This window comes from Thamnophis elegans, chromosome 7, assembly GCF_009769535.1.
Source record: "Thamnophis elegans isolate rThaEle1 chromosome 7, rThaEle1.pri, whole genome shotgun sequence".
NCBI lineage: Eukaryota > Metazoa > Chordata > Lepidosauria > Squamata > Colubridae > Thamnophis > Thamnophis elegans.
The window spans coordinates 43,401,293-43,416,190 of NC_045547.1; the positions used below are offsets into that span (position 1 = coordinate 43,401,293).

The following is a 14,898-nucleotide window of genomic DNA, read 5'->3' on the forward strand; positions in this document are numbered from 1 at the left end:
AGTTTTTATAATGGTGATAATCATTGTAATTAATACTCTTTATGTATAATCCAAAAATGTTTTCTCATATCCAATTGTTATTTATCATATCGACTCCACATCACATACATTACTATCAATATCAACCATTATTCAGCTATATCTGTTACAAAAAGAGCAATTAGGTTTAGCTAGTTTTCAGTTGTATTCTTCAATCTATCAGCCAATTCCACATTATATACATTACCATCAATATCAATTATTATTCAGCTATATCTATTACAAATTAAAGTAATCAGATTTAGCTAATTTTAAGTTGTATTCTTCCATCTGTCAGCCTGTGTCCCTCCAATAGCAAAATTTTCTCAAACCAATTGCCATTCGTTGGATAAATTTACCAAATGTTTTTATAAGCAAGTCCAAACAAAGATATCTTCTCACCTTTTGGCTCTGAATGTCAGTGATGAAATAATAATGTTGTCCCGGGCTTGTAAAACTTTTCAAATTGACTTTAATTCTCAAGGGTGGAGTTTTCATTTCTCCTGCACTCTGTCTCTTTAAATGAATCTTCTTTATAGCTCCCCCCCTCCTTTCTTCCTCTGAGATAGACCAGACGCCATTTCTCACATTTTCCATTTGTATTTCAGGAACATTCAAACATTCAACGATCTCAGTTTTTCCTTCATATTTTAAAATCAGATGATCCAATTTTCTTTCCAATCTCTGAAAAGAGTCAAAAAGCTCTCGACATGCGGAAAAAAGAATCTGGAGTGAGACCTTAGAAGTATTTTCTGACGCCATGATGTGTCGTAGTTAGAAATTGCAAGTAAAAACACGCTGGAAACTGTGCAATCTTATCTGATCGTAAACACAGCCAAGTAATAAAAATGTCAGATCGTGAAGGGCTAATTAGTAGAAAGTTGACTTTACGATCCACTTAGAAAGAGTCAGTGGGGAGGGCTGCCGAAGAGTTCCTTGACGCGTTTAAGAAATAAAGTAGCCACCAGCCATAAATCCATAAAAAGACCAATTCGCCGCTAGATTCTTCTATTCTTTGGTTTCAATTAGCTTAAGCTTTTAGTGCGGACAGTCTCTCTTGAATAATAAAATCAGCTTACCAGATGACATCACTTCTGCCATTCTTAGGGGCAACCTGCAGTTTCAGTTAGCACGCAGCTAATCCAGAAAGGAATTGGCACGAGGGGTTAATACCCACCCCCCCAGAGACTTTGCGAATGTCTCTGAGGTCCTGGGTCTCCCCTCACCTTTCACTGTCGTCTCCGGGACAGCTAGGGTCCAAAAAACCCGTCCAAAAATCCTTCAGAATAGAGGAATTTCAGGAATAGCCTGAAACTCCGTCTTCTCACTGCTAAGCCCCGCCTTCTTCCTCTGGGTGGGAGGCACTGTTTTGCGGTGGTTCTCCTCCTACCTCTCGGACAGGTCACAGTCGGTGTTGGTTGGGGGGCAGAGATCGTCCCCGAGGCCCCTAACATATGGGGTGCTGCAGGGTTCGGTCTTATCCCCCCTACTATTTAACATCTACATGAAACCGCTGGGCGAGATCATTCGGAGGCACGGGATAAAATACCACCAGTACGCGGACGACACTCAGTTGTACTTGTCCGCCCCGTGCCAACTCAATGAAGCGGTGGACGTGATGAACCAGGGTCTTGAGGCCGTTAAGAACTGGATGAGAGCTAACAAACTGGTACTCAACCCGGACAAGACCGAGTGGCTGTTGTGCTTCCCTCCCAATAATTTGGCCAGTGTTCCATCGCTCAGGCTGGGGGGTCAAATTTTACACCCCTCAGATAGGGTTCGCAACTTGGGAGTCCTCCTGGACCCACAGCTGACTTTTGACCATCATTTATCGGCTGTGACCAGGGGGGCATTTGCCCAGGTTCTCCTGGTGCGCCAGTTGCGGCCCTACCTGAACCGGGAGGCCCTCACAACAGTCACTCGAGCCCTTGTGATCTCTAGGCTGGAATACTGCAATGTGCTCTACATGGGGCTGCCCTTGAAGAGCATCCGGCGACTTCAGCTAGTCCAGAATGTGGCTGCGCGAGTGATCGTGGGCGCACCGCGGTTTGCCCACATAACACCTATCCTCCGCGAGCTGCGCTGGCTACCTGTTGATCTCCGGGTGCGCTTCAAGGTGCTACTTACCACCCATAAAGCCCTCCATGGTAGTGGATCTGAGTACTTGAGAGACCGCCTCCTGCCCATTACCTCCCTTCGACCTATTAGATCGCACAGATTAGGCCTCCTCCGAGTTCCATCCGCCAGTCAGTGCCGACTGGCGACTACGCGGAGGAGAGCCTTCTCGGTAGCAGCTCCGACCCTTTGGAACGATCTCCCCGTGGAGATTCGCACCCTCACCACCGTCCAGACCTTCCGCACAGCCCTTAAGATCTGGCTATCCCGTCAGGCCTGGGGATAAGATTCTAATTCGCCCCCACCCGAATGTTGAATGAAAGTTGTGTTTTATTGCTTTATTTTTTTTCTCATTCACGTATTGTCTTATGTTTTGTCTTGCACTCCCCCTCCCATGAATTGTAAGCCGCCCTGAGTCCCCTCAGGGAAAAGGGCAGCCTATAAATTACAAATAAAATCTAAAAAATCTAAAATCTAAAAATCTATGTGTAAAATTTTATGTGGCAATACTGTTAGAGCAATCATAAAGCTTTTGAACTTTTTTAATTCCAATGTCCGAGGTATCCTTAAATGCTTGTTTAAGGTGGGACTTGGAGATATGACTTTACTATCAAAATTGAGCCCCAAATTTCCATTGCTAAGCAAGACAGTTGTTAAGTGAATCACTGAATTTTGATCATGTGAGTATGGGATGTTGCAATCATTGTAAATATGAAAAATGGTGATAAGTCACTTTTTTCAATGTTGTTATAACTTTGAATGGTCATTAAACAAATGGTTGTAAGTTGAGGATTACCTGTAGTAGCAATAAATCCAGATAAGATCACCAACAGTAATGGAATTGAAATGCCAAATGGCCAAACTATCAAGAGCCATCAGAATGAAGCTTATAAGCATCTAGTCAGTTGGATAATATCAAGTATGGACAAGGTAGATTGAAGTCCCAGGAAAGTACCAGTGGACAAAATACTAAATTACCAAGAAATATGTATGTCAACATTCAAAAAGGTGTGCACTCTGATGGGATCTAGAAGATGAGACTTTTCTGCTGTAGCATCTAGTCTTTGGAACTTCTAGAAATCTATCTTTTTCAGCAGGTTTGGCAATCTCTTGGAACAGGGAGCATGCAAAGTGGTTGTATTATAGATTTTCATGCATTGTCCCGTGGTCTTATTTATATTTATGTTTAATTATTTTAAAGACTTGTTTTAATTGCTTTGCTGAATGGTTGTATAAATTTTGTAAACAAATGGATACATGTGTATGGGTGAATAGATAGAGACCTGGAAACAAAGCTTTCTGCAGTAATTCTTTTTTTAAAATTATTTTTACATTCTTAGATAATAGGAGAAGATTAATGGGAGTTAAGACCATGGTCTACAATTCTCTAAAAGACTGTCAGGTGCAATTTTAATTTATAGGCTAGAATGAATTGGCCGTAAGAACAGTGGAATATTTTTTTAAAACAGTGATAAACTCCTCTTCCTTCGTTTTCTAATGGAGATAAATGGCCATCTGCATTTTCGACTAAGAAGAAGGGATAAAACAATGACTTGTAAGATTTTTTTAGTTCATACATTTTAAGATGTGCAAATTGTAACAAAATAAGATGTTTTTCTTCTGATTAATATTAATGGAATGATTACAACAGGGGTCTTCAAGCTTTTTGGGTTGGTAAGCATATTAAGAATGTTTAATTCATATAGGCAAAAATGTATATGATCTGAACAGAAACCATAGACATCTAACATATAAAGGTCATTCTCACAAAATGAGTGCTGTGCCCTAGCAAGTAAAATCATAACTCAAAGCCTCTTTAAATAAATCTAGTAAATGAGTGAAGTTGCTCCCTGTAATATCCCAAGATGGCTTTTAGTAGTTCAGCAAAACTTTTTACCTTTTCTAGGGAAATATACACACTTGTACCATATAACTTTCTAAGAATTCTTTTAGAGTTTATAAAACATTTTGAAAAAGAAAGCCATATTTCAGGCTTTCTGGTTTGCATTATGCCAGCTTTCATTGTGTTTATTTTTAAGTATAACAATACTTTAAAAAATATCAGGCAATGCATAGTGCATGGGAAACATCAAGTGTGCTGTTTACTGTCACCACTTTAAGGACCAGAATCTGCAGAATATAGAAGAATTGTAAACTGAGAGAATTTAAATTAAGGGACTCAACCACATTGAGATAATCTTATTAAAAGCTTTTCCCCATATGCACAGATTATGCTTTTATTATTTTATAAAAAGAAATATATACTTAATTAAAACTATTCAGCATATTTGTCATTTTTTCTTCTTTCCATTAACAGATACCTGATTAGTCAAGGAGCATATGTAGGAGCTGTAAATAGTGAAGGAAATACTCCATTAGATATTGCTGAGGAAGAAGCAATGGAAGAATTGCTTCAAAATGAAGTGAATCGACAAGGTAAACATAAAGATTTAGTGCAATAACTATGTGTAATGGTTAGGAAATTCCATATTGTAAAGAAAATTAATGATACAAGAAAATTAACTATAGAACACTAAAAATATCAATATAACAGCATTCATTCATTTTGTACCAGGACTGAAAGAAGAACTATAATGCTGGGGCTTTAGCTGTGTGCTTCTAATCTGAATCATAGCAAAAGAACCACTTCCATTCTGAAGGCAGCGTAGCATGTTTGCTAGCAGCATTTGATGTAGAGCATTCCCAATATCACATTTCCATAATGTCCCTCCAAATATAAGTGGGAAACCAAAACAACTGTTTTGAAGACATAACAAATATATTATAAGCATAATTTAATTTAAAGTAATTTAATAAAACATATCAAGTTGAGAAATCTTTGAACTTTAGATTGAGATATTAAAACATGCCAGTTTCACACAATGCTGTTTTTATGAGTAGGTGGGATTTTAGAACCTTGCTTATTTTTGCTTGTTTAAATACATCTTATATATAACTAGAATAATGGTGCTTGAAATAGTGGAGAATATTATAGTCTTTTGTGATTTAATATATGAGACAACAATGTTTTGATTTGAGGTAAAATGTAATGTCACTGAATTGTCTATTGCATTTTGACATATTAAAGTGATGTTTTAACATCCTGCCAATTAAAATTATAACGTACCATTGGATACAATCTGAATTGGTTTCTTATTTTAGTCCATTAGTAAGAAAGATTAATCTGACTACCAAATTAACGTACAATATTGCCATATGTGGACTATTGGAAAAAGTATTTTATTTTAATAGTTTTTATTTAGCTCTGAGACATAAATAAATGGTTTGATTTATTTTTGAAGCTGCAATACCCATTTATGTGCATTTTTCTAGCTATTCTTCCTTTATATCCTAAGATTGACTGCTGTTCGGTTCTGGCTTTTTAATCTTTATGAGGTAATTAGGTAATTTTAAATGTGATATTTATTACACATTTGTATTTTACCTGTAAACATGATAATTAGACGGATGTACTGATGCAAGCTCAAAAAGCTAATTCAATGCTTTATATAAATCTTCAGTAATGTCCAATGTTTAATAAAAAGAAGTTTAGAAAGAAAATGCATGAATGGGTGACATGGGAGGCATAGGCTACTGTTACTAGTTTTTAAAATTTTAGCTTCAGAAATAATAAGCTCATGGTGGTTGCCATAGAGTCCATGAAAGGAAAAGTTTCCAAGTTTCCTTAATTTTCCAAATTAAGATCTTGGAAAACAGATCTATAAGAAACTAATAACTAACATGGAAACTACTGACTTGCAAATCTTACTCTGGATCTTAAACTGTACAAGTCTTGTAACCTGCATTAAATGCATATTTGTCTGGACTATGTGTTAGAAAATTGACCTCAGCTTGTATCTCCAGTCAGTAATTCTGCCTAATCTTGTAATTATCTTGACCCAGTCCAGCTTGTTGAACAAGATCCTATATTGCATTTTAAAAATGTAATTATCTATATTATACCTGACTTTTTAGAGAATGATATTTGTGCCAGTACATGACATGTAAGTTTTGTCTTCTGCCTCAAACTGTAACCAAAATGTTGAGGATAATCACTTCTACATAATAGATAGAACTGGAGGGGAATTGTCCAATGTCTTTTTTAGAGGTTGATGAATTTCATGCAGTTTAAATAATAAATGTATGGGTTTTAAAATGAATATATTTCTGTTTTTTTAGGGGTTGATATAGAGGCAGCTCGGAAAGAAGAAGAGCGTATAATGCTTAGGGATGCTAGACAGTGGCTTAATAGTGGTCATATAAATGATGTTCGGCATGCAAAATCTGGTGGTACAGCTCTTCATGTAGCTGCTGCTAAAGGGTATGCGGAAGTCTTAAAGTAAGTTGAGCTTCTGAATGGATTCAGATTTCACATTTAAAATTTGCTATGAATGCTTAAATTTACATATATGGTTTTAAATGCCTTCTTAATCATTATAAATAATCAGTTAATGCTGAAATATTAACCACATATCAAGTCAATGTGTGTGTGCGTGTGACATGTGTGTTTGTTAATAGAATATCTGAACTCTACTGATACCTTATACCAACTTTCAAGATATTGCACTAACAATTAAGAACACTGGGTGTATATACACTTTATATATACTGTATTTTTCAGAATATAAGACATTCCAAAGTATAAGATGCACCTAGCTTTTGGGGAAGAAAACAAGAGGAAAAAAAAATCTGCCTCTACCTCCCAGCAATTTGCCTGTTTGCTTCAAACAGCAATCAGTACAGAAGATATACCGTATTTTTCAGAGTATAAGACACACCTTTTTTCCTCAAAAAAGAGGCTGAAAATCTGGGTGCGTCTTATACACCGAATACAGCATTTTTGCCTCCTGAAACCCCGCCCCTTCACCAAAATGGCTGTGCATACCCATATTGGAGGCTTTCAGAGAGCTTGTGGGGGCTGGGGAGGGCAGAAATGAGCAAAAACGGGCTGTTTTTGCCCTCTCAGCCCCCAGCAGCACTCTATAAGGCTATACACGTAATTTTTTTGACAAAAAATGGGCCCGTTTTCGCAAAAAATGGGCCATTTTTGCTCATTTTTGCCCCTAGGAGCGCTCTCCAAGCCCTTCTCCAAGGCTATTCATGCCGCTTTTTTTGTGTGAAAAAAAAGGGCCTGTTTTTGTGAAAAACGGGCCATTTTGGGGAGGTTTGCAGAGTGCAAAAGCTTTTTTTCCCCCTTTTGGAAAGCTCTTTAACTGATTGATGAGAATTACATTGATCAAGGGCTGTGCCAGCAGAAACACCTACCTATGTACTGTATTTCTCTTTCTATCTCTTTATCTCTCTCTATCCTTCTAACTACCTACCTACACACTCTCTCTCTCTCCTTCCCTCCCTCCCTCCCTCCTGTATTTCTCTCTCTTTCTCTCTCTTTCCCCCTTTATCTACTTACCTACCTAACTACACTCTCTCTCTCTACCTATCTACTGTATTTCCCTCCCTCCCTCCCTCTCCCTACCTACCTACACTCCCTCTCCCTCTACCTACCTATCTACCTACCTTATTTCTCTCTGTCTCTCTATTTATCTTTCTCTATCCTGGCTATCTACCTAACTACTCTCTCTCCCTACCTACTGTATTTTTTATCTCTATTTCTCTCTCTCTATCCCTCTACCTACCAACCTATCTACTCTCTCCCTCCCTCCCTATCTATCCACTGTATTTCTCTCTCCCTATCTCTTTCTATTTCTCTCTCTCTATCCCTCTACCTACCTACCTACCTACCTACCTACCTACCTACCTACCTACCTACCTACACTTTCTCTCTCTCTATCCCTTTATGTACCTACTTACTACTCTCTTTCTCCCTACCTACTGTATTTCTCTTTCTCTCCCTCTCTCTCCCTCTATCTACTTATTTTTTTAAAAAATTTGCCTCTTCAAAACCTTGGTGCGTCTTATACTCCAAAAAATACGGTACATTGTTTGTGGTGTTACATTTCAGACTATACTTGTACAGATGCTTTTAAAATTGATGTGGGTTTCTGGAAGTATACATTATTCTCTGCTATTTAAAAGAAGATACAATAGCACTTGGCCTCTTCTGCCACCTCCGTAAGCCGCATTTTCTCCGTTTGCTGCAAGGAGGTAAATTGCTGAGAGGCAGAGGCCAAAGAGTGGGGGCCGGTGGGTGGGAGAGAGAGAGAGAGGGAGGGAGGGAGGGAGGGAGAGAGAGAGAGAGTGTGTTCAGACACTCTATTAATGCTTCACAAAAGCTTAAAAGTGTGGACCCAGGAAGGGCAAGACAATATTCAGGTCATACCTATTCTTCCATTTCCTCTCAAATTATTATTTTTGGCACAAATCTTTATGAGACCTTTTACATTCCAGTTTCCACTTTTGGCATATATAAAAAATAGGCAAGCAATTAGAAATGCTGCAATTTCTTGTTTCTGCAACTATTATTTACCGTATTTATCGGCATATAACACGCACCGGCGTATAACACGCACCCCCCATTTTAACACAAAAATTTGAGTAAAAATTTTTTTCATTAAAAATAAATGACTTGGAAGCTCGGAACTTAATGTTGGATTAAAATTTATAACATTAGAACATGAATTATAACATTAACTCCTCTTAAAAGGCAAATATGAAATGAAAAAACACCTCTTTGAGCAAAAAAACTTAATCAGAATCACTGCTTTTTGGAAAACCAAAAACCTCTTCCTCATCTTCACTCTCTCCCTCTTTTTTCCCTTCCTTCCCCCTTCCTCTTGCCTATCAACTTCATCCTCTTTGTCTTTCTGCTCTTTCCCTCTCTTCCCCTTTTCTTCCTACCTCCTTCCTTCTCCCTCCCTTCTTCTTTTTCTTCCTTTCTTCTTCCATCTTCCTCCTTCTCCTTCCATTCTTTCTCCTTCCATCCATCTTTTCTCCTTCCATCTTCTCCCCCCCTCCCTTCTTCTTTTCCTCCCCCCTCCCTCCTTCCTTCCTCTCCTTCCCTTTCTCACACACAGGAAGGGGAGGGGGGCTATCTAGTCGCTTTCACAGCATAATTTCTTTATCTAACTTTTAAAAAACAGTGTGCAAATCAAACGAGATTTTCGTAACCTGCGAAGCACCAAGTTATATTATGTTGTTACAAATTCGCAGCTACTCCATTCTTTCTGATAGAGAACTACATTTCCCAAGATGCCTCAGGTCCTCAAAGCGCTGAACGCAGCTTTGCAATTGACTCCAGCGAGGCCTGGCAGCCGCCGGCTGGGGTGGTTGTCAGGGCGATGCGGAGCGGACGCGCCGTTTGTTACTGCTTCCAGCAATCAAGACGGAGAAGGGAAGCGACTGAAACGGACGCTGGCCTCGCTCTCCTGCTGCGGCTTCTGTTTCAGTAGGGAAGAAAACTTCCTTTCGCTTCCCGAATTTGACTGGGTCCCGGGGCTTCTGCCGGGCGGCAGAAGCCCGGGAAGCGAAAGGAAGTTTTCTTCCCTATTGAAACAGAAGCCGCAGCAGGAGAGCAGGGCTGCTGCCGGCCGTTTCACCTTGCGCAGCGAATTTGACTGGGTCCCGGGCTTCTGCCACCCGGAGTATCGGCGTATAACACGCAGGCAGGGTTTAAGCTTGCAATTTTAGTTTTAAAACTGCGTGTTATACGCCGATAAATACGGTATATGCAAATGTAGTTGTAAGCAGAGAATCGTAAGCAATTAAAAAAACAGCAGATAGTGAAGACAGTCTTCTTTAGTTTCTCTTTTTCTGTTTTGGTTGTCGAGGGAGATAGACAGTTCTGGCTCTTGCTCTTGTAGCGGCCTCAATCATTATTAATTGATGTAGTATGTCTTTGATGTTGTCTCTCCATCTTCTTCTGGATCTGCTTCTCTTTTTATTAATGCCTTGTACGGTATGGAGTCCCAAATTGTCCAATAATTAAGATGGCAATGATGATAATAATAAAGATAATATTACTAATGATAAATGAATAACAATGATATGGTGATAGTGATCATAATTTAATTATCACTGTGTTACCACAGGAGCTACCCCCTCAGTTATGTGTTTACCATAATCACATGATCATCATTTTAGTCAGTACATGTTATCCCATGTCTACCAGTTGTTTACCTTTTTCTTCCCATGCGGATCAGAAAAATTGGAAAGGGACTGCAAGAGAATAAATAAGCTCACAATGGGGAATACGCACTGAAAACAATGCCTACTTACTCTCTTATAATTCCTTCCTCTCTTCTCTCCATCTCTCCACTCTTTGAAAGGGCATACAAGTGATTTTAGTAGGCAGTACCTGAGTCATTTCCCCCATCCTTTCTTGCAGATTGGAGAGATTGGAAAGGAAGACAGAGTATCAGCTGTTTGCTGAGTGTGTTTGTGACTGCCACTGAATTGCTTTCAATGTGTATTTCCCATTATGTGACTGTTCACTCTCTTTTAATCTCTTCCTCTCCACTAAATGTAAATATAAACAATAATCCATTGCTGCTAATTATACCAGTGCTCAAGTGAGCATTCCAAAGAGTGGGGGAGTGGTTAGGAAGCACACAAGAGCCAAAGGTGTCAAACTGATTAGCTGTGTTAGTTTTGAGTTGGTTTATCCTGGCACTACAGGAGTTGTGGGGAGGAGTGGAGAAAAAGATAGCATAATTGCAGTTATGTGATTTTCCACTTAGCAACTACTTCACTTAGCAATGAAGTTGCCAGTCCCATTTGCTGTCACTAAATGAGGCCTATCTGTATTCATAATAATAAGAATGTAGGGTATGATCATTGTGATGAAACTATTAATGGTAATATTAAAAACAATAGTGATGACAATGGCACTAAGTGACTGAGGGCAGCTTTTGACACAATTCTGAATATGAATGTACAGTGATCTGCAAACGTTCTCCTTGTAAGATTTCTTGAAACACTTAAAATCTTTTAATTCAATCACACCTGTTCTAACTTAATAGGCTGTTAATACAAGCTGGGTATGATGTAAATATTAAAGATTATGATGGATGGACACCACTTCATGCAGCTGCTCATTGGGGAAAAGAAGAAGCATGTCGAATACTAGTTGAAAACTTGTGTGACATGGAAACTGTCAATAAAGTGGTAAGATTTCCATTTGACTTAATTCACAGCTTTTAACTATAACAAAGATATTCTTTAATGCTGTCCTTAACATATCTGAACTACAATAAGCTGAACCTGTGTTATTTTTTAAAAAGATTTTAAGGCAACTTAAAGCTTTTGCAAATATTTTATGGTATTTCCTTTACCACACTTTAAGTGTTCACTTGTGACTTTGCTATAGTCCCAACTAAAATTATTTATAAATTGTTTTTTCAGGAAGCCTTTGACCTCATTATTTTACTATTCAACTTCCTTTAATTTCATCATTCCAACAAGTATTCTTGTTCATGTTGCCTCTTATGAAACCTTCCAATGCTTCAATATCATTCTATAATATTCATTTTATTTTGATCCACGTAGTTTTGACATCCTTTTTTCTTACATCCATCTTTCATTCATTTTAGTGTAAGAAATACCTAGGTAGGTTTTCTTCCTGCACTCATTTTATACTCTCATTCTTACTGCTTTCTATTCTTTTCTGGTATGTTCTTGCTTCACAAGATGTTAGGCTCCCAAATAATAGTCTTCTTAAATTTAGTGTTTTTTATTCTTGTATCTTTCACTAATATTATTTCATCATAAACAAGAAAATTATGTTTTTTATTCATTCCTTGGTCATCTGTGATTAAAATCTGTGTTTTAGTCAGGTATTCAAAACAACCCTTTTTTTACTTACCAGATATTTCCTATTCTCATTTATTACTGGATCAAATAGGCCCGTGATGGCAAACCAATGGCACACGTGCCACAGGTGGCATGCGGAGCCATATCTGCTGGCACGCAAAGCCATCATCTCCAACCAGCCAGCTGATTTTCAGCCTTCTGGAGGGAATGGTTTTTGCCCTCCCTGGGTTTCAGGAAAGCCTCCGGGCCCTGGGGAGGGTAAAAAACAGGCCCAACGGGCCAACCGGAGGTTTGACAAAAATGGCCTCCCCCAGCCCCATGGAGAAAATACCAAGCTCAGCGTGGAGGCAAATAGTGCGGTGCATGTGAGAGCTAGAGCTTGGGGTGTGTGTGTACAACATACACATGTGGGGGTGCACTTTGTGTTATGGGTGCCAGCAGGCACGCATGCTGTTGCATGCGTGACCTCGCATTTTTGGTACCCAACAACAAAACGGTTAGCTATCATTGAAATAAGCTATTTAGTTTTACTGTACAGTGGAACATCCTGTCATGACCGTAATATGTTCCACTTTGGTTGCAACCCAATTTGGTCGTGACCAGAAGCAAGACTGCCTGTGCATGCGCATTTTAAAAAATGGTGCGGGAGAGGAAATTACTATGCTAGGAATAATCACCATGGCGGTGTTTGATTGCCACCCGAGTATTTATTCGCAACCAGATGCAAAAAAATTGTGAAATTTTTAGTCGGCACCCAATTTGGTTGTGCTCAGAAGCATTCGTGACCCTGTATTTTCTCTTATTTCTTCTCATTCATTAATGTCACCTAATGAACACAGCAACAATATATTGGTGGGGAAGAAATAACTCTGTGAGACCATCAGAGTTTCTTTGTTTAACAAATTTATGTAGCTGCCCAACTCACACATAGGTGACTCTGGGAGGCTTGCAACATTTAAAAATCCAGCACATAATAAAAACCCATACAAATCTCTGTTTGACCCCCATAGAAGCAACAACACAAGCAAACCAGTCACTTGATCAGCTCCATCTTCATTTGTAATTCCTAGGGCTGCTGACTAAGCCATGCTTTTAGGGCCATTCAAAAAGCAAGAAGATGGGGGTCAACTGCATCTCGCAATGAACAATGTTCCATAGAGAAGGTGCTGTCATTGAGAAGGCACTTTTCTCCTGTGTGCTGCTTGGGGAATCCAAGCATGGGTTAACTTTGTCCATTAGCCTAGAGACTGAGTTATGTAAATTGGTGACCACGCCTCCTCTGACTGGATGGGTCAGTTTTTTAACTCAGTCCAGCCAGAAGAGACGTATACCAATTTTCTCCAGACTAATTGATAAAATTATACTCATACTTGGATTAAAAGTTTGGTGGAAGCTTTGGAAACGTTACTATGAATGAAGGGGAGAGGCGGCAGTTCGCTGCCTGCCCAGTCCTTTGGTGCCTCACGAAGCTCGGGCCAGGCGATTGTGGGCTCCTGGAGACGTTGCGTTCGGGGCTTGGAGGCTGCAGCTGCCGGCGTGGGCTCATTTAGCCGCCATTCTCGCCGAGCCGCCTCTGGGCTGCTTATCGCCACGCTGATTCTTACAGCCGCCGCCATTTGCCGCACGGTTTATTTCGGCTTGATTGCTGCTGGCGCCGCCGAAGGCATCCACGAGGTAGAGGGCCTGAGAGCGATCTGGAAGTCGCCACTGCCGCTGATTCTTACAGCCACCCGCCGCTCGCGGCACGGTTTATTTCAGCTTAATTGCTGCTGGCGCCGCCGGAGGCATCCACGAGGTGGAGGGCCTGAGAGCGGTCTGGGAGTCGCCACCACCGCTGTTTCTGCGGAGCGCTGGCGCCGCGGAAGGCATCCACGTTGTGGAAAGCCTGGGAGTGGCTGGTTCGTTGCAGGACGTTTGAATTTTGGCGCCTAAGTTGCGGTCGCCATTTTGGGGCCGTTTTTCTGCGCATGCGCCTGAGGCATCAGGATCGAGTGTGGCAATTTCATGCGCCTACATGGCTGCTGAGTCATCGGACCTTCTACGTCCCTCACTTCAGTCCTGGCTGGCCTGCTGGGAGGCTCGTTTCAAATGTCCCATGCTGGCCACGCGGCCTGCCCTAGTTGCATTCAAATTCTATACTTCGGCCATTGAGTCCTTTCCTTTCTATATAAGAATGGCTGACCAGTCCACCTCAGGTGGTACTGTAGAGCGATCTGTTGATTCCCAGCAGTCTGCCCCATCGGGGATTGGTTCGAGGCTTGGCGGGGCCGTTTTTAGAGCCGCCGCCCACACGTCCAGGGACGCATCCGGGGCTCCAGATAAGGCCCATAAAAAGAAGGATAATTCAAGGGCGCGAGCTAAGGCCACTGGGGAGGGTAGAAATTCTCCCCCCCATGCTATTGCTCCAGCGTAATCTACCCCCACTACCAGGGAGCCAGGCCTGGTCTCATGATCGCCCTGTCCACTATTCTGATGCTGGGGAGGGTGGCTTGGGGATCCAGCCCTTGCCAGTGATTGCAGAGACCCATGCGGTCTCGGCCTATGCACTGCCACGTGCTGGGCCTTCTGCCGTATTCATCCCTACTGTTGCAGGCCTGAGGCCTATGGAAGGTCTGGATCAAGGCCTACCACCAGGTCTTTATCACATGATATCTGCAGCAATAGTCAGGCACCGCAAGTGGATCTCCCAGATCTCCAGGCAGGCCCTTCTTCACCTCTTCCTTCAACTTATAGCAAGGATTCGGCCTTGGTGGAGGAAAGGGAAGTGATAGATAGGCCTTCATCATCTTTCGGATGATGAAGGCCTGATCCTTGATCAGCCTAATTCCTCTGGGTTGTTTCACCCCACGTTATTCCAGTCCCTATTATATTACGCTAAAGCCACTACCCATATGGGTGAAGTGGCCCCTGCGGACAGCACTGGTGTGGGCCTAGACACTACGGAGCGCCTCTTTGCTGAACCAGCTTCCTTGCAGGAGGTTATCCCTTCTCCAAAGCTCTTTTCTTGACCTTATTCAAAAACAATGGGACAACCGACTGCGGTGGCTCCGCCCCACA

The 14,898-nt window shown here is 41.0% G+C and overlaps 1 protein-coding gene across 2 annotated transcripts in view; it reads left to right on the plus strand.

The window, feature by feature from the left end:
• PPP1R12A (protein phosphatase 1 regulatory subunit 12A) overlaps positions 1–14,898 on the plus strand; it is a 129,877-nt gene that overhangs the window by 56,302 nt on the left and 58,677 nt on the right. For both annotated transcript variants that reach the window (XM_032220896.1, XM_032220894.1), the window contains exons 3-5: positions 4,451–4,569; positions 6,313–6,472; positions 11,052–11,196. In XM_032220896.1, the coding sequence (XP_032076787.1) occupies positions 4,451–4,569; positions 6,313–6,472; positions 11,052–11,196 (424 nt within the window). The remainder of the gene's footprint in view (positions 1–4,450; positions 4,570–6,312; positions 6,473–11,051; positions 11,197–14,898) is intronic.